The 23,879-nt window shown below is 46.1% G+C and overlaps 2 protein-coding genes across 2 annotated transcripts in view; one reads left to right on the forward strand and one right to left on the reverse strand.

Annotated features, from left to right (window-relative positions):
- Xrcc6 (X-ray repair cross complementing 6) overlaps positions 1–23,879 on the forward strand; it is a 48,707-nt gene that overhangs the window by 4,235 nt on the left and 20,593 nt on the right. The gene's annotated exons all lie outside the window — the stretch shown is intronic.
- Desi1 (desumoylating isopeptidase 1) lies at positions 438–23,878 on the reverse strand. The gene is made up of 6 exons (XM_034517059.2): positions 23,538–23,878; positions 12,711–12,732; positions 11,524–11,593; positions 7,536–7,645; positions 6,113–6,235; positions 438–2,789 (listed from the first exon to the last, which is right to left on the reverse strand). The coding sequence occupies exons 1-6, from the start codon at positions 23,623–23,625 to the stop codon at positions 2,696–2,698; spliced, it is 507 nt and encodes a 168-aa protein (XP_034372950.1). The 5' UTR covers positions 23,626–23,878; the 3' UTR covers positions 438–2,695.

The raw sequence follows: 23,879 nt of genomic DNA on the forward strand, positions 1-23,879 counted from the left end.
TGGTAGAAGGAAATTTTGGTTTGTCATTGGGACCTTATAAGGAGGGGTCCAGATATTGCTTGGTCTTCCCTCAGGGTGAAAATTCTTACATCTCCTAATGGTCCTAATGATCCTGGAGGAACATCTTAGAATATGAAGCTATTCTAATACCAGTTGCAAGCCAAACTGGGGCAACACGCATGCACGCCTAAAGGTAGCTTCAACCTCATGGCGACTCTCCTGCCTCCTGCCCATTATAGCAGTGTTCCCTTTGGGCCCTTTCTCTGTCTTTATAGACCAATAGTGAAAACCACTACCCTTGCTCATCACTCATCCACAAGCCTTTCAACTGAGCAAAGGCAGCACGGTTAACTTCAGAGGGAGACAAACTTCAGAGGGAGACAAACGGGGAAGCCTGGGGATGCTTCCTGCCAGGACTCAAGCAACTCAGCACAGCAGCAGGCAGAAATGAGTTTATTGCATTAGAAAAAACACCAATGAAAACCAGCAAACACCTCCGTATTAGACATAATTAGTCTGACTTCAAGGAAGTCATGGAGGAATCTCAAAGAAACACACCAGTCTAGGAGAGGACGATGGCCTCATGCCTCCACTTCCCTTATCCCTTGACCAACTGACCAGTGGATAGGGGTGTCCATTATGTGACATGAACCACACGATTCCTTTTCCTCTCAGCTTGCTTGTACATGCCCAGGTGGAGTCGCCTGGTCATGAACAGTACGCTCCTGAGATACTGGGACAGAGAAATGTAAAGGTGGGATGTTGGATTCCTGGCCTGGGATTCTGGTGACAGTGGGACTTGCACAGGGGAAGGAGAGCTTGCCTTCCGGCTGAGATCAGAGAGACTGTCCATTCTTCCTATCTCTCTGCTAGCCATGCCACAGGCATTGGCATGGATGGCTGCTAGATATGACAGGAGACAATTCAAGCAAATAAGTGACTAAAATCCTCAGGCAAACTTCTTAGAATATCATGGTTATTGCGTTACTGCTATGAGGAGAAAGCCAGAGAATGGCCACATGAGAGCACCCTCAGGACAGAGGAGAGGGCTTTGGGCAGAGATGCTACCAGATGGGGCCAGGCAAATGAAAAACTGATGGCTTCCAGCAACCTCTACCTTCCCAGACGCCAAGCTTTGAACACTCAACCTTCTAAGCCCCATTCTGCCAAACAGACCAACACTAAACAATCCCTGTGATAGCCACACATGCCTGCACACTGTTGAGTCTTGAGACCCATTTGACTGTGACCTTCAATTTCCAAAACATCACCTGACATCCTAGGTGGACATAGCTCTCTGGTCAGGCAACAGGTCAGCTCTGAGGCAGAGGTCTCCATGATGCCCACTGCTATGGCTAGTGGCAAAGACAGCAGGGTATGGGCAAGTGTGAGCCAACAGGATCTTTTCAGGGAGGAAAGTCCTGCCCCAGAAGGAAAAATTGGGCTCAAGTTTCAGAAGTGGCAGGAAGCCATGCTGGGGGGCTCCCCATGGATGTGGAGTCTCGGGTGCCTGCTCTGAGCCCCCTTCTCCATATCCAGCCCCCCACATGAGCTAGCAGAAGACTGACACCAAGGAAGGGAACCTTAAGGTCCCTCTGGAATCTAGAGTCTAGATCATAGACTTCTAGGCTATCTTTGCCTATGGAATCCTAGCAGCATATCATTAGGAAAACGCCCACTCACACCCCAACCGCACCCTGTAAGGTCAGAACAACAATGGAGATAAATGTCTCATCAAGACACATTAGAGATAATGTCAAAGTCCCTACTGCAGACAACTGTACATTTTCTTCCCACCATGAATGTACATCATCATAGCATTCCTTCTGTATCAGAGGCATGATTCAGGAGAACAATCATGTCCCCCTAGTACCTAGCTGAAGAATCCATACTGGTTTGAGTGGCTGGCTCTATTGACTATAAGTAACTGACGTAATTACTCTCAGACAGAAGGCCTGTGTCTCTGCTGCTGCAGCCTAGACCTTTATTAAAGGTGACAGGTCAAGCTATGCTGAAGAAGAGCAACTCAGAGGTGGGCACCGAGGATTGGCACTCAGATAGGAGGAGGAATGGTTCTCCTGTTTTCTCTGGCCTCACCCCTGCTGCCAGTCTCCTTTGATCCTGATGCTCCGGCTGCTCCGGCTGTGACGGGTGGCCTTGTCTCGGGAGGAGGGGCAACCGTGTGGTTAAAGAGTTCACTTAGGTCGAGTTAGGCGCCTACAGCTGGCCCCATGTCCTCCAAGTCCTTTGGTTCAGTTACTGCTAGAGGGTGACTGCCCCAGGGGAGCGGACAGCATAAAACTCACCTGGGTTCCACAGGTGTGGCAGCCTGGGTGGAATGTGGGTGTTCTCTGGAAAGAAGGTCCAAGATGGGCTTCTCCCAGACTGTGACTCTTGCTTTCTCTTTAAACAAGCACCCTCTCTCTCCAGTGTAGGGGACGCTTAGGCAACAGCGTCAAAAGTGAACTCACAGACAAGACAGCCTTAATAAATTAGTGTAATACTATTAGAAGGGATGGCATTTGTTCTCTCTCAGGAGCATTGTCCTACATGCACCCGATGAGTTCCTTCCCTGGGAAATTTAAAAAGCCGTCCCTGTTAGCTCTGATGTAAAATTATAAAATAGAAATCTGGTAGGGTTTGTTTTCTTTAAAAAGGAAAAGCCCTGGAGAGGAGGGCGGCCCGTGCAGTCCTGTTAGCTTTGGCCATTGGGTCTGCCCACGGAGTTCCCTCCTGGAGGCTGGATCTGGATGGAGTCCAGGAAGGGCCGAAGTGCTTGTCCAAAGGGCCTGCGGAGAAACAGACATGAGCTGGGAGGCTTGAAGTGCAGCCTCCCCACAGACAGAATGGGAGCGAGCCACGGACAGTGGCCACAGCAATACCGCCTACACCGGCTTTCTTTTTGAGAGTCTCTCTTCACAGTTTTGGATGTTCTAGAACTCACTATGTAGACCAGGCTAGATTTGAATGCACAGAAATCTGCCTACCTCTCTGCTTTCCAAGTGCTGGAATTAAATAAAGGCTTGTACCACCATGCATGGAGATTATTTTTATAAATATATTAGTATATATATATATATGAAATATAAGGTCTTTGAGTATTTCATACAAGGTGTTTTGATCCTATTAACCCTCCCTCTCAAGCTCTTCTGAGATCCCCCCGCCTCCCTACCTACCCTCCTTTGTGTGCCTACCTTTTCCCCCCATCAAGGCCACTCTGTACTGACCAAACATTCTTGGATGTGTGGCTTTCCACTGGAGCATGACAGACACGTCAGGAGTTACACTCTTGGAGAAGACTGACCTTCCCTCTCCCAGCAGCTAACAATTAGGCAGGGGTGGGATTTCAGGTCCAACTCCCCTGTCCACACTGGGCTTTGGTTTAGCTCGGGTCTGCACAAGTCTCATGCATGCAGTCACTGCTGTGAGTTCCTATGTTCCACTGCCTTGCTGTATCTAGAAGACACTGCCTCCTTGTAAGCTGTCCACTGCCTCTGGCTCTTAGACTCTTTCTATGGCTCCTGTTCCATTTAAGGCTGAGTAGTCTCCAGTCTCCTCCTTGGCCTGCTGTGCGTCTCTGGCTAATCAGCACCTACTACCACAGTTCAGATGTTTTTCATAAGAGGTGATGGTTTGGTAAGTGTTCCCCAACTGAGGGCTATGTGTTGAATACTGGGTCTCAGCCTGTGGAACATTTGAGAGGTGAGTCCTGTTGGGCCACTGGTAACATGCCCTTGAAGGAGACAATGGAACCTTTTCCTTCTCTTTGTTCCCTGGCCACCACAAGGAAGCAGCTCTGCTCTACCAGTGCTCCCACCAGATGAGTTTCTCTATCACAAGCTCAAAGGTGACAGTGTCAGGGGACCATGGACTGAAGCCTCTGGCAGCATGCCAATGTAAAACCTTCCTCTTTATAACTGAGTGTCTCAGGTGACTGTTCCAGGAGCAGAGAGCTCACTAACAATCTTCCAAATAGCTTGTCTAATGGATTTACTCCCAGGCCCCCTTCTCTGTGTGGCCCTACCATCTTATTACTGATCCTGCAAGGCCTGCTGAGCTGTCACTGAACAGACTGGCTGCCCACAGGGGACTAGAGCTTTCTGTACTGATGTACTAGTAATCTTTGTTGAAGGGATAGGTTTAAGACACGTCTCATGTAGTCTAGGCTGGCCCTGAATTACTGATCCTCCCATCTTTACTTCCCAAGTGCTGGGATTTCAGGCATGTACCAAAACAGCCAGTGTCTTTCTATAAATTCTTCTGAAGAAGATACAAGCTGAGGAGAGAGAAGGAAACTGAGGGCAAAAAGCAGAAGGAATCAGGATGATAAGCTGGCAGTGAGCATATTTCAAAATCAAGATTCTTCCAGAAAACAAACTGTTCTATTCAGATTAACTGGCTGGTCATGAGAAGTTGCAAGGTGTTGATGTCACTTTCTAGAGGGCACTTGGTTTGTGTCTGTAACAATGATTGGCTGGAAAACCACTGTAAAAACTGAGTCTGGAGAGTTCAAGATTACTGTACCCTTAAGGTGGTCTCATGCTGGGCATGGTGGTTAAGGTCTTAATCCCAGTACTCAGGAGGCTGTGCATGCAGATCTCTGTGCATTTGAGGCCAATACAGTCTACAGAGTGAGTTCTAGGCTAGTCCAGTTACATGGTGAAATCCCATCTCAAAAAGTAAGTGCCCGCTGGGCAGTGGTGGCGCACGCCTTTGATCCCAGCGCTTGGGAGGCAGAGGCAGGCAGATTTCTGAGTTCAAGGCCAGCCTGGTCTACAGAGTTCCAGGACAGCCCGGGCTACATGGAGAAACCCTGTCTTGAAAAAACCAAAAAACCAACCCCCCCCCCAAAAAAAAAAGGTAAGTGCCCATGAAAGATAAAATAAAGTCGTTCACGACACACTATGTGCACAGGCACAGGCACAGGCTTTATCTTCAGAGGCTATTACCCACCCCCGGCCTAGCCAGCCTAGCCTCAAACTCACTATGTAGCTCAGACGAGTCTCAAATCCCTGTGATGCTGCTTGCCTCAGCCTCACAAGTGCTAGGATTCTAAGTGCACACCACTGTGCCTAGCTGATACTGCCATATTTTAACCATCCCTAAGATCAAGTACTCGTAAACTGCTCCAAGTGTTAAATCAACTCCCACTCACTCAAGCTCAGGGACCCCACCCACTAACAGCAAAAACCTTTGACTACTCCATTGCACTCAGAGTCTCAGGACCTAGATCTGGAGGCAGGACTGTGTGGTTTCGAACATCTATCAGGTAGAAGACAGTCTGAGGCCTGGGAGACTTGGCCTCCTCAGCAGCCCTGTTTTCTACATAGTTTGTTTGTTTGAACTGAGGAGTTTATCTGCCAAGGATCCCTGTTGGTCAGGATGCCACCCAATTCAGGAGAAACCAGAGGTAACACATGTCCTAGAGTGAGCAGAGGCAGCTTGATACAATCAGAAAAGGGAGTATGTGCCCTTTCATGAGATGTCATCTGGGTGATGGCCCACAGGCCCTTCCCAAGGACCCCATCAGAGGCAGAGGAAAGCTCTGCTAAGGGCTTTCCGAGCATTGTGAGTCCAAGGACAAGCAGAATCGTCTTTTGAGGGCATCAGAGCTCAGGGTGTGGATGAGAGACAAGCCACAGTTTGGAACTGGGTTGTCCTGTTACTCCGGATTCTGCCACCTACTGAAGCCTGAATTATAGATAAGTACTTTTGAGAGATGGCTTTGTTTATTAGATACTGGGGTTTTATGTAAATATCAAAACTAGTGTCAAGTGGGTTTCTAAACTCTGTGGTGGCGTTTAAACCTAGCTCCAAGGAAGCCGAAGGTCAGACTAGTGCACACTGGTAGTGGGAACAATGGTGGCCTTCTGTGGTGGAACCTGCCACCAGACAGGTCCTACTGGTTGGGAGGATTTGGGCTGCTCTAGGGAAGGGGCACTAAGTTTGAGAGTTTCTTGTCTTTCCTTTTCTTCCTGAGACAGGGTCTCACACAGCCCAGGCTCTTCTCAGGAAGTCTATTAGGGAGCTGAGGCTGGTCTGACCCTCATGACTGCCTCAGATGGGGAGTTTTCAGAGTTTGCAGGGGTGGAAACAGAGTGGTCACACTCACGTGGAGAGAACTTCTGAGGGCAGGTCGGTGATGTAAGAAGGAATCTTCCGCCCAGTCAGGAACTGCGCCACTTCATTGCTAAAGGTGTTACAGTTGTGTTCAAAGAGGTTGTAGGCTTCTCCTCTGTACATGGAGAAAGGTTTGGAGAGCAGATGAGAAGGCCGCAGCATCTATGTGGAGTGACTGTTACTGTGGAGTGGGCGGTGGGCAGAGCCTTATGTGAGGACTACGACCAGTCCTCTCAGACCTTCCAGAAGGACTGCTGTCTGCAGATCTGGGCCTCCGAGCAGTGACTCACAAGGGAAAGATGAACCAGAAACACATGGTTTCTACATAGTTCCAGAATCTTTACACTCACACCAGGACTAGGATTAGAGGTGAACTCTTAATAAAATTGTCTAGTTTTTAAAAAAATATTTACTTATTTTATGTATATGTATGAATGTATATTTACCATGTTTGTGTCTACAGACTATGAAGGCCAGAAGACTGTAAGTCCTGTTACTGGAGTTACAGGCTGTTGTGTGTCTCCATGTGGGTCCTGGGAACTGAACCCCGGACTTTATTTTCTAAGAATCTCTCAAGAGACGTTCTTATTCTCTAAGCCATCCCTTGAGGCCCTCCTTGACCTTTTTAAAAACATCTATTGTGTGTGTGTGTGTGTGTGTGTGTGTGTGTGTGTGTGTGTGTGAACATGAATACAGTCAGGGACAATGTGTGAGAGCAAGCACGTCCTCTCTCCACAGTGTGGGCTTCGGGGCTCACACTCAGACTGTCGCACCCTATGGCAATACCTGTACCTGATGAGTCATTTTACCAGCCTTTGACTAGTTTTCTTCTGTTGAAATAGAGTCTCTAGAGCTCAGGTAGGCCTTTCATTCCAAATGTAGCCAGGGATGGCCTCAAACTTCTAATGTTCCTGCCTCCACTTCCAGAGTGCAGGGATTAAAAGCATGTGCCAACATACCAGTTTGGGTTTTTGTGGTGTGGGGGGATTGAACCCAAGGCTTGGTGAATGATGGGAAAAGCACTCTATCAATTGAACTACATCCTTACCCTGACTTAAGTGTCTCAAGATCAATTAATTTAAGTTGGTATTTCATCTCATTCCTACCACAAATCCTGTTTTCTATTAGGAAAAACACTTGGCCAGAGGTGGTGGAGGACACCATTCACTGATTCTAATCAGAAGGACTGAGGAGCCTCTCTTTCCTTGAGGCTTCAGCAGAAAGCATGCTGGGATGTAATGCTGGCTGCTGAAGAGACTTGGGCTCTTTCTATAGCATGGTAATTTTCTCTTATAATGAGTGTAGAGACCAAAGAGGCTGGAGCTGAGGGTCAGGGATGGCCAACCTGGGCTTGCCTTCCAGGGTTTGATTGTCTAGTGGAGCACACAAGCAGTCACCACCCTGTCCTTACTCACCGGAACAGAGACTCCCCCAGGGAGGACAGGTATTCCAGAAAGATTTCTTCTGTGACTTCTGTGTTCCCCACATCAACCACAGAGTCTGGGGGCCCAAGCAATGTCCCTCCCTGAAAGAGTCAACCCAAGAAAGTCACTAAGTCACCATCTCTATTGTTTTTTTTTGTTGTTGTTGTTTTTTGTTGTTGTTGTTTTTTCTTTTTTTTTGGCTGCTCTGGGGATGAAACCCAGGGCCTTAAGCACACTAGGCAAATGCTCCATTGCTGAGACCCCAACGTCCTGTTAACAGTTTAATTTCTTGCAAAGGAGTCTTGTGAACTGCAGGCTATGTTCCCCATCTGTTAAATTATCTTTAGACAGGTTTTTACTATGCAGCCCTGGCTGGCCTTGAACAGCTCCACCTGCCAGTACATCCCAAGTGCTGGGATTACAGATCTGTACCACTGTGACAGGCTTGAAAATTTTTTTTTTTTTTTATTGTGACTTCCTTCATAAAACTACAAAAACTGTCCCATCAGCTTCATCTTTAACTGCTGGAACACTCTTGTCACAGGAAGAGGGCTATTTCCTGTTTGTATCAAGGTTACATTGTGAAAAATTGGGCTTCTGGATGCTTGTGGGGCCTGGAAGCTGATTCCTGTGCAGGTCTCTGCACTGTCCATTCACTCTCTGGTTTAAAAAAAAAGACAGAAATCTAGCTGAGTGTAGTGACACATGCCTTTAATCCCAGCACTCTAGAGGCAGAGGCAGCCTGATCTCTGTGAGTTTGAGGCCAGCCTTGTCTACATTGTGAGCTCCAGGACAGCCAGGGCTACACAGAGAAACCCTGTCTTGAAAAATACAAACAATAAAAAGACAGAAACCTAGAACCTTTGGTCTCCGTTTGTCCCCAGTAGATGATCACAGGGCAGGATATGACAGCTGGGCTGCAACAGGAGAGTAAAGCAGTGGGAACAGGCACCAAAGGGCAAGCAATAGGACATCAAGGAGGGTAGACCTGGGAGAGCAGAACACTCTGGAAGAGCAGAACACTTCAGAACACTTGCCTGGGAAAGCCATCGATTGAGGGCCTGAGCACTTCCCTTGAGGCTGACATTGTGCTAGGCTTTGGGGAAGGCATGGAGAGCAGGAGCAGTAATTATAATAACTATGATACCAGAGGAAAATTACCTAATGTTCCAAAGAACAAGAGATCACTGTTGCAACTCCTATTGTTCACCCACGTGACAAATACATATTGAGAACTTATACACTACATCTAAACTAGACAATGGGAGTATAATGTATACAAAACACGAGATTCCTGTCCTCATGAAACGTAAGTTTATTAGGGAAGGCAGGTAGAACCTGTATATGCCAGAGGATCACAACAAGATAAGGATAAGGAGATAAGGGCCGTGCTGGAAAAACGCAGAATGTCATTTGTTGGTCCCTGTGGCAGGGGAGGGCCAGGCTGAGATCTGACTGAGGGAACTGACACCCACTCAGCCCTGAGGGACAGAGAAGCACATCCAGGTGAAGGATCAGAGAGCTATCCTGAGGCTGGAGTCTTGGTTTAAATGGTCAAGCAGGAAGAGGGCAGAGGTCTGAAGAGGATGGCTAGAGAGGGATCCAGAGACAAGATCAGAGGGGTCACGGCAACCCTTGCGGAACCTCTGGCAGCTAAACTGGGAATACATTGAAAATTGAAATTCCTTAAAAACAAAACAACAACAAAAAACCCCTGCATCTAAAACTCACCATGTAGGGAACAGTGGTATACACCTTTAGTCCCAGCACTCAGGAGACAGAGGCTGGTGGATCTTTGTGAGTTCAAAGCTAGCCTGGTCTACCTAGAGTTTCAGAATAGCCAGAGCTACACAGTCCCAGTGCTATGGTGATGAAGAGGGAAGAATCAGAAGCTCACAGTCATCCATGGCTTCATGGTGAGTTGGATGCAAGCATGGTGGTGCATATCTTTAATTGGGAGGCAGAAGCAGAGGCAGGAGGAGCTCAGAGATTCCATCTTTAAAAAAAAAAAAAAAAAAAAAAGACTCTTGTCTCCAACATGGAAGACAGGGAGATCAGGCTAATTTCATAGGTCCAGCCCAGACAGGAAGTGCTCAGGACTATAGTGAAAGCTCTTGGGAAACGGGAAGAGATGAAGAGAGATACACTGACTTAAGAACTGTCCAGGCTTTTTGGGTGCAAACACATCTGTGAGTCCGGAACCTGGGAGGCAATGACAATGAGCAACAGGACGCCCCGGGTTCTCAGCTGTACAACGACCGAGGCCAGCCTCAACCTCGGGGCCTTTTAATTTCAAAAAGTGAACAGAGAGAAGTGATTAGGCTTAATGAAGGGGATGGTCAGTGAAAAATTAAGGATGACTTTCTACTTATGATATCAAATGAACGCATTTTGCTTTTTGCTGGTCTTTGCTTGAGTACAAGCCATGACAATCCTGAGATGGCTCTGAGAGAAATGCTCTGAAAAGAACACGGGTATTAGAATCAGAAAGGTCACGTGAGGCACAGGAGCCGGCTGACTGGAGGAGGGCAAGTGAGTGGGTCAGCTGGTAAGCATGTTATGATGAGGACTCTCTTCTCCTGTCAGTCCCCTGTTCTCACTACCCTTGGTGCTGAAGAGGGAATACAGGGCCTTCATGCCAGGCCAGCGTTCACTGAGACACACCTCAAACTACTGAAAGCATTCTAAGGCCAACTTTCTTTCTTTGTCTTAACATTTGCTTAAACATTATTTATTTATGTGAACGTATGTATGCACGCATGCAAAGTGGCCAGAGAATAACTTATAAAAGTCACTATGTGGTTTGAAGGGATCAGATTTAGGTCATCACACTTGGTGGATGGCAAGTAACTTGCACCTGCTGAATTATTTCATCTCACCAGCTCTATTTTTTTTGTTTTTGTTTTTTTACATTATAAGCATATATACACACACACATACATACATACATACATACATACATACATACACACATACATACATACATCAAAACAAAGAAACAGGGTTTTCTGTGTAGCCTTGGCTGTCTTGGAACTAGCTCTCTCTGTAGACCAGACTGAGCTTGAACTCACAGAGATCTGCTTGCCTCTGCCTCTGTGGAATTAAAGTGCTGAGATTAAAGGTGTGCACCACAAACCCCTGGCTGTATATATTTTTAGTTTAAAATTTATTTTTATGTGTTTTGCTTGCATATGTATGTCTTTGCACTGTCTGTATGCAGCGCCTGAGGAGGACACTGGATCCCCTGGAACCAGAGTTATAGATGGTTGTTAGCTGCCGTGTGGATGCTGAGAATCAAACCTAGGCAGAGCAGCCAGGGTTCTTGACTGTTGGATTATCGCTCCCGTAAGTCCTGTTTGTAGGTTTCACTGCACGGTCTATTATGAGCATAAGCATGAGCACACATGAGCTCATGCCCATGGGAGGAGGAGTTAAGGGATGGCTCTCTCCTTTTGCTGTGCATGTTCTAGAGAGGGAGCGCAGGTGTCAGGCTTGGTGGCTAGTGCCCCACACTGCCCAGCCCTCTCTGAGCCATCCAACTACTCCTTTTTAGAGAGGGTCTCATGTGACTCAGGCTAGCCTTGAACTCAATAGGTAGCCAAGAAAGACGAACTACCAATCCTCCTGCCTCTGCTCACAAGCACCAGGATTACAAAACTACTTAGCTTAAGTCTTTTTCTTTTCCCTCTCCTACTTGTTTTTTTTTTTTTTTTTTTTTTTTTTTTAAAGAAAGTGTCTTTCACTATGTAGTCCTGGCTGTTCTGGAACATTCTGTGTAGATCAGGCCAGCCTTCAACTCACAGATTTGTCTGTTGCTTCCCAAGTGCTGAGATTAAAGGCATGTGTAGTGCACCACCATACCTGGCTTAAATGCTAATATGAGGAACTGCCACAGGCCAGAGGTACACACTAGAAGCTCAACTTGTCAAGCAATAGGACCTCACTCCCCACACATCTGCAGGTAGGGGAAGACACTCACCGGGGTACAGCTGGAAATACCGCCGCTGCCGAAGAAGAACTCATCCTTGTGTACAACTATAGAGGTGTGCCTGCCACAGAGAGGACAGTGAGCCAGGAATGGACAGCCTCTCCAAGAAAAAGCAAGTACCATTCTGCAGTGAGAACAATGTCTGCCCCAAGAGGTCACCACGGTAGCCAATTTATATTAGCCAGATGAAGACATGAGTTAAGACATTCTCAGTGTCCCTCTGAACCTGGGATGACTGATCTGGGACTGTCCCCATCCTCACACCCGAATTCACAGAGGCACAAGTCCCTTGTCCAAAAGTGGAACAGGTCATACCTAGAACATACACACATCTTTAAGTATCATTTAAATATGACATACAATGTCTAATATGATGTAAATGACATTGAGTCACTGCACTCTACAGTCTCAGGAATAACGGTAAGAGTATGTAAGCTTAGGACCAGCACTTTTCCGGACATTTTACTCCCTCCCTCCCTCCTTCCCTCCCTCCCTCCCTCCCTCCCTCCCTCCCTCCCTCCCTCCCTCCTTCCCTCCCTCCTTCCCTCCTTCCCTCCTTTCCTCTTTTCCCTCCCTTTCTTTCTCAGACAGAGTCTCACTATATAGCCTTGGCAGGCCCAGAGTTCACTGTGTAGAAAAGATTGGCCTCGGGCTGAGACATGGCTCAGCAGTTAAGGGCACTGCCTGTTCTTCCAGAGATCCTGGGTTCTATTCCCAGCACCCACATGGTGGCTCACAACTTCCTGTAACTTGAGTGTCAGGGAATCTGACAACCTCTTCTGGCCTCCTGAGCACCAAGCACATACAGAGTACAAAGACATCCATACATCCATACACATAAAAATAAAAATTGGGCCAGCTGATAGTAGCATACACCTTTAATCCCAACATTCAGAACTCAGTACCTGGGAGGCAGAGGCAAACAGATCTCTGTGAGTTTGAGGCTAACCTGGTCTAACAGGGCAAGTTCCAGGATAGCCAGGGCTACACAGAGAAACCCTGCTTGAAAACTAACCCCTCCCTACCACCCCTGAAAAAAAAAAATCTTGGAAAAAAAAAAAAGGCTATGGGAATTAAGAACAAAAAGCCAGGCTTCGAGCCTGGAGCTGCAGAGACACTGAACTGGGCACTGAGCTGCTTTACTTCACAGAGCAGTCAATGAGGAGCCCCACACTTACCAGATGCCTTCCAGTTGTTTCCCTGTGGAGAAAAGGAGGAGAGATTTAGTCATTTGAGACAAGAGTGTCTTCTCAGGCTGAGTAAATCTAAAACTCACTCAAACCAGGAGACAACTGTGAGAAACCTCCTGGAAGACCCTCTAGAAACTCAGAAGCCATTTTGCTTTATCAGAGAGTGACATAAACACACCATTGTGTTTGTCTGTTCTTGTTTCCCATCTGGGGTTAAGTCAACTATGTCTTTTCAACCTCTGTGTCATCTACAGCAAAACCAGAGTAAATCTGGAAGATGTTATCCGATTCTTCAGTAAGGTGCAATTCTTCAGAAAGAACAGAGCCTAGCTAAATGCTTTGTGTCTTACAAAGGCAATGCATGCGTACTTGGTGCCAGGGGAATGAATCCAGGTATATAAACATTGCTAACCGTGTGCTCTCCCACTGACCTACACTCAGGGCCTACATTGTATTCCTTTACCTACCAGCAATGTAGGTGTCAAAATGCAAACACAGTCTATCCTACCTTCAGAAGCTCAAAGTCAAAGTGGAAAGAGATACACACATAAATAATTAAGTAAAACAGTGTGCTGATAAGCACTGAAACAGTGGTTAAAAATGGTGCTATGTTAATAAAGATAAAGAACTACCTTCACGAGCCTGAATTCAACCAATGAAGGACAGAGCAGGGGCAAAGCTGGGCGTTATCTGCCAGAGAACACTTTGTGCAAAAAACGTGAAGACTGAGGTTCTGCAGGGCAGAGGGCAGGTGTGGTGATGGAACAATGGGCAGCCAGTAGGCCTGTGGTGTGGCAGAGTGGCCTGGCATGGGTAGGAGAGTACTCTAGTCAGACCTACTTTTTAAAAATAAAATAAAATTAAAAAAAAAAATTCTATTTTTTATGTCCATTGGTGTTCTACCTGCACATATGTCTGTGTGAGGGTGTCATATCCCCTGGAACTGGGGTTAGACTGTTGTGAGCTGCCATGTGGGTGCTAGAAATTGAACCTGGGTCCTTTGGAAGAATAACCAGTTCTGAACCTCTCTCCAGCCCTTACAAATAATTTTTACAGGTATTTATTTAGAGAGCGTACAATGCCATAGTAGTCAGAGGACAGTTTGCAGGAGTCAATCCTCTGCTTTCAACACATAAGCTCCGGGCATCAAATTCAGGTTACCAAGCTTGGCATCAGGCGCGTTTACCCACCGAGCTGTCTTCTGGCCCAAACAAATTACTGGCCTTCTATTTTTATTTGATCGTTGTGCTGGAGACCCATTCTAGGGCCTGTGCACACGAGGCAAACACCCTAGCACTGAGCCACATCATTAGCTCGTTAGCCCTGTTCAGTTTTGTTTGAAGCAACTTCCTGTACAGCTCCGGCTGGCCTTAGACACAACGCGATCCTCCTAGCTCAGATTCTTCATGCTGAGAATATAAGCATGTATCACCTAACCTAGACTCCCACACGTGTGCATGTGTGGAGGCCAGAGGTTGACCTTAGGCATCTTTCTGAATCATTCTCCATCTTGTTTTGGCTCCGCATCTCTTAATGAGCCTGGCATCCCTGATTCAGGCAGGCTGGCTAGTCAGAAAGCCCCAGGAATCCTCCTGGCTCCACTTCTCCAATATGGGGGTTACAAGTGTGTACCACCATACTTGGCACTTGCTGCTCTTCCAGAGGACTCAAGTTTGTTTTCCAGACTGACATGAGGGTGGTGTGGGGGAGAGTGGACTCAGAATCACCTGTAACTCTAGCTCAAGGGGATTGAATGGTCTTTTCTGGCCCCCTAAGCACCTGTACACATCTACAACACAGACATACCACTTACATATAAGTAAAAATTTATCTTTAAAAAGATGCTGTGGTAATGGCGAGCAGGATGACTCTGCAGGTAAAGGCACGTGACAGCATGCCTAACAACTACCTGGATTCAATGCCTGGGTCCCACATGTTAGAAGAACCAACTCCTGAAAGTTGTCTTCTGACCCTCCACATGCATGCATAGTACTTACATGCACACTAAATTTAAGCTTAAAGAAAAAAGAAGATGTGTGGTAATATGGGTATAGTGTAGTGGCACCATGCTTATAATCCAGCATTTGGGAGTCAGAGGCATGAGGAAAAAAATGTTCAAAGCCATCCTCATCTACATAATGACTCTGAGGCTAGCCTCGGCTATAAAATGCTGTGAGAGATGTTGAGAGGATGAATTGGAGAGAAGAGTTAAAGAACAGATTAGAGGTCAAGGATAAACCTACAGGAAACAATTCACACAGCACACAGGACAGGCAAGGAGACAATTCACACAGCACACAGGACAGGCAAGGAGACAATTCACACAGCACACAGAAGGACGAGCAAGGCAGTGAAAGAGGTAGGAACACAGGTGACCTTGCCCACTCACCAGAGCTGTCAGCTCAAAGGCTTACTGATTGCTAAGTGTCACCCTCATCTGTTCTAGGTCTAGCTCAAGGATGAAACTCAATGTAACATGGATGGAGCGTGGCATGCTTACACTTCCCCTGTGGGTTTTTTTGTTTGTTTGTTTGTTTGTTTGTTTGTTTGTTTTGTTTTTTGAGACAGGGTTTCTCTGTGTAGCCCTGGCTGTCCTGGAACTCATTCTGTAGACCAGGCTGGACTCAAACTCAGAAATCTGCCTGCCCCTGCCTCCCAAGTGCTGGGATTAAAGGCCTGCGCCACCACAGCCCAGCACATCCCCTGTGTTATATACCACTTCCTTTTCTAGGTAAATTAAAGATTCTGAATCAATCTCCCTCTCCTTCCCCTCCACCCCCTCCTCTGTCTCTCCAGGGTCTTTCTATGTGGCCCTGGCTCCTGCCTACTATGTGCTGGGATTAAAGGCATGTGCTACCACGCCCTGCTCATCCTTTACATCTAAACATTTTTCTTTGTACTGGGGGATGAACACAGTCTTGTACATGCTAAGTGTGTACTCTATCACTGAACAATACTCAAAGGCCTAGATCATATATATATATATATATATATATATATATATATATATATATATATTTTTTTTTTTTTTTTTTTTTTTTTTTCTGAGACAAGGTCATGTATTCTAGGCTGGCCTCTAACTTGCTATGCAGCAAAGGACGACCTTGAATTCTGATCTTCTTGCCTCCCACCTCCACCTGCTGGGATTAGAGACATCTATCACCATGCTTGGCTTGGGTGACGCTCGGGATCAAGCTCCGGGGTTTGTGTACACTAGATAAGCCTTCTGCCAGTGGAGCCACATCCTGGATCCATTCCCACATATTCTAAATGTTACATAGTTCACATTTGTTATCATTTTATGAAGATGAAGACCTGTATTTTGTCTTGTATAAAAAGACAAGGCCAGATGTGAAGATAGGTTGGTTGGAGATGCCCAGGTAGAGATGTGAAGTTTGCTGTGTTAGAGCCTACCCTTGGGAAAAAAAGGAAGACTATGGCCTTGGCAAGATAAAGGGCATTGCAGAGCAGGCTTAACTGAATTTTAACTTTGGGTGCAAGATTAGGATGGGAAGAGGTGAGGTGGGGGTGGTAATATGAGCTATGAAAGTAGGGCACAAAGCCATTTGGGGACATGAATTAGACCCAATGGATATTAGCACAGCATAGAGCGGATTATTTCTCAGTGGGATTTCCTCAGCAAGCTGGAGGGAAGAGTGCACAGTCATGTGGCTGCATGTCTGTAAACCTATTGGCACACCCAACGCATTTATCCTGAGGTCTATGGAATATGGATACAGAAAACAAACAGAAGTTGTGGATGTCAACTCTTGTAGATGACAGGAAGTGTAGGGCAAGGTATGTTACTATCAGCCCTCACTACACAGAGTTAAGAGGCACATAAAAGTCTTGGGGTGAGCAACCCCTGCTCCTTATCCACAGAGCTGGATAAACATACCATCACACAGGCTCAATCAGCCCCAGTCCACTGTTGCTGCTATGCTAATGCCTATTAGTAAGAGTTAAGTGGATGGCAGTGATGGGGTTCCAGAGACACACGCCTCTTTGCAGGTGGCATTTAGTCTCCGTTTGGCAGGGAAAGGAAACACATTTGCTCTTTGGTAAAGATCAAGTGTAGTCCTGGTTCACTCCACACAACCCTCCCTTAGCAACAAAGTAATTTAACTGGCACTTCACCAACAGTGAGAGAGGCTTAACTGTTACCTAGAAACATCTGTGTATTCTCTAGGAAACAGCAAAAGAAGCATTTGTATAATGTAAGTAGTCCTCTGCAGTCAACAAGATGCCTACCAGCAGAAGGGTTTACTCTTCTTGTCTGTGGGGAGAGAAGAGGTGCCAGGAAATTGCCGTGAAGAAGCTGGGGGTGAAGCTCAGAGGTAGTGTATTTGCCTTACACCATGCACAAGAAATGGAGTTCTAACCTGAGCACCACAAAGTAATAAAAAAGTTTAAAGGCAAACTTAAAAATATTTAATCATGTAGTATTTTTTAGAGTCAGTACAGGTTTGTTGTTGTTTTGTTTTCCTAGTGTAAAAATAACTATAGTCAGCTGTGGTAATTCTTGTAATCCTAGTATTTGGAGGGCTGAGGCAGGAGAATTGCTGTGGATCAGTCTGAGGTACAAAGTGAGATTTTGTAGTGGGTTGCTGGAGGACCACAAATAAGAATAAGAGGATGAGGGCACATGCCTATAATCCCTGCACTGAGAGACGGAGGCTGGAAACCAGCCCAAGCATAAAACTCTGCCCAAAACAACAACAACAACAACAACAACAACAAAACAACAACAACAACAAAAACCTTAGGGGCTGGAGAGACAGCTCATTGGTTAAGAGCCTGGATGCACATGGGTTCTATTCCCAGCACCCATGTGGTGGCCCAAAACTACCTGTCACTACAGTTCTACAGCCCTTCCTACCCTCTGCAGCACACACACAGTGCACAAAGCCTCCCTTGGACACACCTGCATACACATTAAAAAAAAAACCCAAAACCCTCAAAACCTTGAAGAGTTCTTTCCCTTAATTCGGAAAGGGACTCATTTGAATTACTGGCCACACATATTAGCTGGACTTCTAGCAACGCTTGTGGTAAGCACCATGTCCCCTACCCATCCTGTTAGTGTTTACTGAATACAAGACTATGTCAGACCCTAGGGCTACAGCAGAGCTCTTGCCTCATGGAACTTCTGGTGCAGCTGGGGGTACACAAAGTTTTGTGGGTAGGGATGAGAAAATGTGCAATTACAAACAGGATAGATAATAAATACTTCCAGGAGCATATAGGATGGTATCTGTACAGACGAGGGGCATGTGAGCAAGACCTGGAGGGAAGCTGCAGACATTAAGCAGGAGTAGGTAGAGCCCTGCAAGCCACATTCATTTACATTTGGCAGAAAGATGAAGGATTACCATTCCCTCATTCCTTCAGTGGATATCAGACAGTTGAGCACACAATGAACAATAAAAACGAAAACAAAGAACAATAGATTGCATAAAACATAAAAAAACCCTCTCTCAGATTTGAATAAATTCTATTTAATTTCCAAGTCTGAGTCATTCCTATGATCAATACTGGGAAGGAGGGTACAGTTTGGTGAGGGCCTGGTTCCAGCCCCTCATCACCCATGGGTGCTCACACCCCTTAAGGAGCACTGACTCTTGACTGTCACTGGGGGGTACTCTGAGGAGTGAAAAAGCTCCAGGCTCCTGCTGAAAAGACTCGAGTAGCTGCTGCATTTATCTTGATATGCAACCACTATCTCTTTTATATGGTTATCGAATTTTATACATATATACACATTATTTTTCAAGAAATTAACACCTAAGAGTAAAGAGTCCCTGTTGCTATTGTTGTAGAAGCTAAATATAAAGACCCAAATAGTCACTAGATTGCATTCTGTCAAGATGTACACAGATTTGGTGATTTTTTTCCCCCCCAAACCCAGGGCCTCATGCAACCTAGGCAAGCACTCTCCCACACAATTTCCCAAAAACTTTAACCTGAGAACAATTTGATACACTTCTAAGGGAAAATAACTGTTAGGCATGCATATAAAACTTCAAGTCAGACATGAAACATGAAACACTTGTTAGCCTAGTTCAAAAACCAATTTCAGGGCTGAGGAGATGGCTCAGTGGGTAAAGACACTTGTCCTGCAAGCCCGAGGACCCGAGACAGTAGGACTGGGAGGTGGAATCCATTGGTAGCTGCATCCCAACCCTACCTTTCCCCTCACTCCCCCCAAAGCCTCCACATTTCTCTCTACATGCCTTTTCACAAAAAGAGGTCATGAAATTTAAAGAGTAGCTAAAATTATTAAGAGGAAGAGTTGAAGGACAATTTTAATAGCTAATTATATTAGCCAAGCAGTGACATGGGGGAAAAAAGGTGCAATTAAGCTGTCCAGGCAATTAGAATGCTAAGGATAATTGTGGCTGGTGAGGTACTGCAGAACAGTTTCATGGGAGGCAAGTCTCCTCAAAATAGGACAGGATGGGGCTGGAGGGATGGCTCAGCGAATAAGAGTTTAAAGGACCCAAGTCTGGTTCCTAGTCCGTGTCCTGGGGTTAACAACTGCTGTTAATGCCCTCTTCTGGCCTCCAAGGGCACCAGCAGACACTGCATACACTCAAACTCAGATTCTCATGCTTGTATAGCTAGAGGTTTTATCCACTAAACTATCTCCCCAGCTCTGAAATATGTTTGTTTTTTAAAATTTTATTTATTGCTATAGTATACTCTCATATGTGGCATACAGGCACACAAAAGTAAAACTAAGTCGTCATCATCATCATCATCATCATCATAGGACAGTTTGATGAAATCTGTTATTTAAGTCAATCATAAACCATAACACAATTGGATAAAGTTTTTATTATTTTAAAAAGTAACTATTATTATTTACTTATATAGACAGTATGCACCTGTGGAGTTCAAAGGGGTGTCATATCCCCCGGAGCTGGAGTTACAGGCACTTGAGTTTGCTGATGTGGGTGCTGGGAGCAGGTCCTCTGCAAGAACACAGGCATCTCTGCAGCCCTGTGGTTAAGATCTTATGTTGGGGAATTTACATGGTGACTAAAGGGACAGGAATTTGCTTTGGGAAAAGGAGGGTGAAGAGGGGTGGTTGGTCACTGTGCTCGAAGACCATCGAGCCCAGGGTTTTTACAGTAAACCTTGAGACATCTGTCTAAGGACACCTTTAGACTTTTGAACAAAGAACTCACTTCAGTCACAAGGGAACACATTACCTTGGACAGCTGGTATTAGCAAAGAGATGGTGAAATAAGTTCTGTGTCCAAAACCCAGCTCTGCAACTTGTCTGCTGTGTGACTTGGGGCAGATCATGAGACCTATTTCACATGGGTGTGGTAAGGATTCTAGTGCATGTAACTCAGGAAAAGGGGGCTGGGGTGGTTGGCTTGTGACAAGTACTCAATTATTGTGTTATATACTTCTAGAAATCCTTACAAAAATAAGTAAACACATTATTTTTGTATTTTTGTGTGTGTGCGTGCATGCTCACGTTGCACATGGGTGGTGAGAAGACAACTTTTGGGATTCAGTTCTCTCCTTAGGTTCTTGGGATCAAAGTCAGATTTGGTTTTCAGGCTTGGTGACAAGTGTCTTAACCTGATGAGCTGGCCCATACAGATTAGTTTGTTTTGTTTTTTGTTTTTTAAAAAGCTCAAATATAGGTGGCATGATGGTGCACACCTTTTAATGCCAGTACTGGAGAGGCAGAGGCAGGTGGATCTCTGTGAGCTCAATGCCAGCCTGCTCTACAAAGCAAGTCTAGGACAGCCAGGGCTACACAGGGAAACCATCTTAAAAAACAAATGAACAGCCGGGCAGTGGTGGCGCACGCCTTTAATCCCAGCACTTGGGAGGCAGAGGCAGGCGGATTTCTGAGTTCCAGGCCAGCCTGGTCTACAGAGTGAGTTCCAGGACAGCCAGGACTACACAGAGAAACCCTGTCTCAAAAAAAATAGAAAAAAACAAAAACAAAAACAAAACCAACAAAAAACCAAAAAAACAAATGAACAAACAAACAAACAAATAAACAAACAGTTCAAATATATTTAGGAATGAGAAATCAATATATGGAAACTAACTGAATTAAGTTATATACAACTTTAAGGTTGATGGTGTCTGAAAGGGAAGAACAGAAAGGCGATGCCTATTTTCTACTTTTTTTGGTTTTGTTTAATACTTTAATTTGTGTGTGTGTGTGCACGAGCGCACTCATATGTATCTTTAACTTTAGAAAGCAATGACTATGATTATCCCTAACTCTTTGTTTTTTACAAAGTGAGTAAAAACAATACAGGAAAACAAAGAGAATTAAATTTGTAGGTGAGGCTGTGACCTCTGATGCGGCAAATCTGTGAAGTTTCATGTTTGGCTGGTGTCTTTTGGAGTCGTCACATCTATTTAAGAGGACAGAGGGGCTAGGGATGTAGCTTAGTGGTAGACTGCTTGCCTAGTGTACTTGAAGTGCCTGGGTTCAAGACCCAAAGGCTAGGGTGGCAAGTCTAATGCGTCACCTGCCTTATTTACTTCCTTCTTGACTACCACCCTCCACGCAGGCATTTCTCAGCCCCAACAGCCAGGCTTTCCTGTTCTAGATCTTGGCTGGTCAATCCTTTTATCAACAACACTAACTCCCTCATCACTCTCATGGAGGGCTGCTTCTTCCTCATCCTGTATTTCCAGCCTAAAACTTAAAAGGAGTCTTTCATTCAACACAGACCACAATCTGTTTTATATATATGATTTCCTACACTAGCTAGTTCCATGTCTGCAAACATTTTGCCGGGTCTGCCCACTTTCGTTAAACATTGACACATTGAACATGAGCACTTGCTAAGCACTCGATTATTTGTTTAATGAAACAACAATATCTAGTGTCTCAGCTAAGAACAATAATTATTAGGTTTTGGGACAAGAAAAAAAAATCAGTCTGGAGGGCGCCTTATGGGTCAAGGAAACAAACGATGCCTTTCTGTGATAAAACTAAAGAAATGGCCGCATTCCAAGGAACTTAGCTGGAACCTGACTGATAGAATCTATGAACGGCTCAAACAATGTGAAGAATACTTGGAAGTTTTGCTTTCAGATTTGCCTTACTTTCTTCTTAGGCGTGCTGGAGACTGAACTCGAGCTTTGCGTGTGTTAGGGCAGGCCTCAACCACTGAGTCATGACTGGACCCTAAGGCCTGCCATCCACTCATGACTTAAGTCCAAACCTCTCTCTAATGACAATGGGCTGGCTACATAACAGAATGACCTGAAAAAACTCATTAAAAATACAGATTTCCAAAGACTCTGATTTAGTGTTTGTGAAGCCTAGCTCCACGATTCACACATATAAAAGTTACAATATGTGCACGCATTTAAACAGTATGAAGTAGTTTAGGGCGAAGTTCCCTTCCACTCTGTCTGCTTCCATTAATTACTGGCTCCCAGTTTCTTTCGTAGAGGAACTGTTTTGACCTGAGCTCTCTCTCTCCCTTTACTTTTTTCATTATTTCTTCTACATTTCCCCACCACCACCATAGGTGTGTGTGTGTGTGTGTGGCCCAGCCTGTTGGTCTTGACCCACAGCTCTCTTGCCTCAGCCTCCTTAGTACTAGGATTAGCGGTGTGTTCCACCACAGCTGGTTCTAATACAGATTTTTCAGTTTTCCCCCCTAAATCCCATCTAACAGTGTGTGTTGGGAATGAACGCACTTGGTTTTGCTTCCGTGTCACAGATCAAACCCTGGGGCTTGGAGCATGCCAAGCAGGAACTCTTCTAGTGAGTGAGCAACATCCTCAGTCAGGTATTTGTGTTTTTAACGAACATTCTAGATGATTCTGATGTGAAGCCAAATTTAGAAATCACTCGCTGCCCCAGGGTTAAAGGATTAGTAAGTTCAACTCAGTGACACATCACAAATGGATGTTCTCAAAACTGGCCTTGCTTCCTTGATCCCTGCCCCTTGTCTTGAAGGAAGGAACGAGGCCTTCCTCCAGTGTCTCCAGGAAGCTTTATAGCTATTTATTGAACGATGCAAAACTATGTCATTTTCAATCCCTGAAACCCATTCCTGTCCACCATTACCTGAAATGACAAACCTGACAAATCCTATATGACACATATTTAGGTATTTGAGTTGAAATGAAGTTGCCCCTACACTGAAGGGGGGCTTTCCTCTCTCAGCACTAAATCATTTGAACTGAGCACAACCGATAGACCCTCCTTTATTAATCCTCACGGATACAGCATCCTGTCCTCCCCCAGAATTGCGTTCTTACCATCTGGTCAAAAGCAATCAACTGTTGAGCGAAAACTGAATGTAATTAGTTCCAAGCTCTGGCTCAGGATGACCTGACTTGCCCTAACCTGGAGCCGGCGAGGGCTCAAGCCTTCTGCCGCTCTAGCGCTCCCTTCCCATCCACTCCAAGGACTGCAGAGGGAATTTCCTTTTGGCGCGGAGGGCAGTCGCTCCAAGGGACACCAGAGAATCTCGTCTGCAGTGTCGCTTCCACCACCAGGGACAACGAGCTGGAGGTATCCTCACTTTCTCTACTTTGAGCCAAAGAAGCAGGGTTCCCTGGCTTCTCAGGGAACCCGCCAAGATCAGTCGGCTAACCCAAGTCCCTAGCTGAAGAGCTTGCTTCCAGCCGGAGCGTGTGTCTCCTTGGTTTAGATCATGAAGCTGGAAAAGGGGTTCAGGGAACCCCACCTCACTCTTCTTGTTCTAATGGGTCTTTTCTCCCACCCTTGAGCCCCTCTCTCCCCCCACCCCCCGGCAGATTGCTGCCAGCGGCCATCTGCCTTCTTCCCACTGATCCCGGTTCCCTCACCCAGCATGATGGGGCTGAGCCGGCGGGCCAGGCCCTTGGACAGGTCGTACACGTAGAGCTTCACCGGATAGAGATTCGGCGGCTCCATCAGGACCCGTGGCGGCGGCCACGATGGCCCTCGGGCACCCGGCAGCGGCTTGGACCTTCCGGTACCCGACCGGGGTTGGGAGAGGAGGGAGCGGGGGACCGAGCCGGGGCCCGGCCTGAGGGCGGGGGAGAGGCGGCCCTGCGCTGCTCGCGCCCCCACACCCACGACCGGCAACGACTACTGTGAGGTGACAGAGAGAGAGATCCCAGAGACTCCGCACGGAACAGGGGGCAGGGGCGGGGACGCACTTTCAC

Source organism: Arvicanthis niloticus, chromosome 13, assembly GCF_011762505.2.
Source record: "Arvicanthis niloticus isolate mArvNil1 chromosome 13, mArvNil1.pat.X, whole genome shotgun sequence".
NCBI lineage: Eukaryota > Metazoa > Chordata > Mammalia > Rodentia > Muridae > Arvicanthis > Arvicanthis niloticus.

Excerpts from the sequence above, each read along its gene's own strand:
- Desi1 (XM_034517059.2), bottom strand. The coding sequence starts at position 23,625 with ATGGAGCCGCCGAATCTCTATCCGGTGAAGCTCTACGTGTACGACCTG. Across the intron at positions 12,733-23,537 it reads GCTCAGCCCCATCATGCTGG|GGAAACAACTGGAAGGCATC; the intron begins GTGAGGGAACCG and ends TTTTCTCCACAG. Across the intron at positions 7,646-11,523 it reads GTATTTCCAGCTGTACCCCG|GGAGGGACATTGCTTGGGCC; the intron begins GTGAGTGTCTTC and ends TGACTCTTTCAG.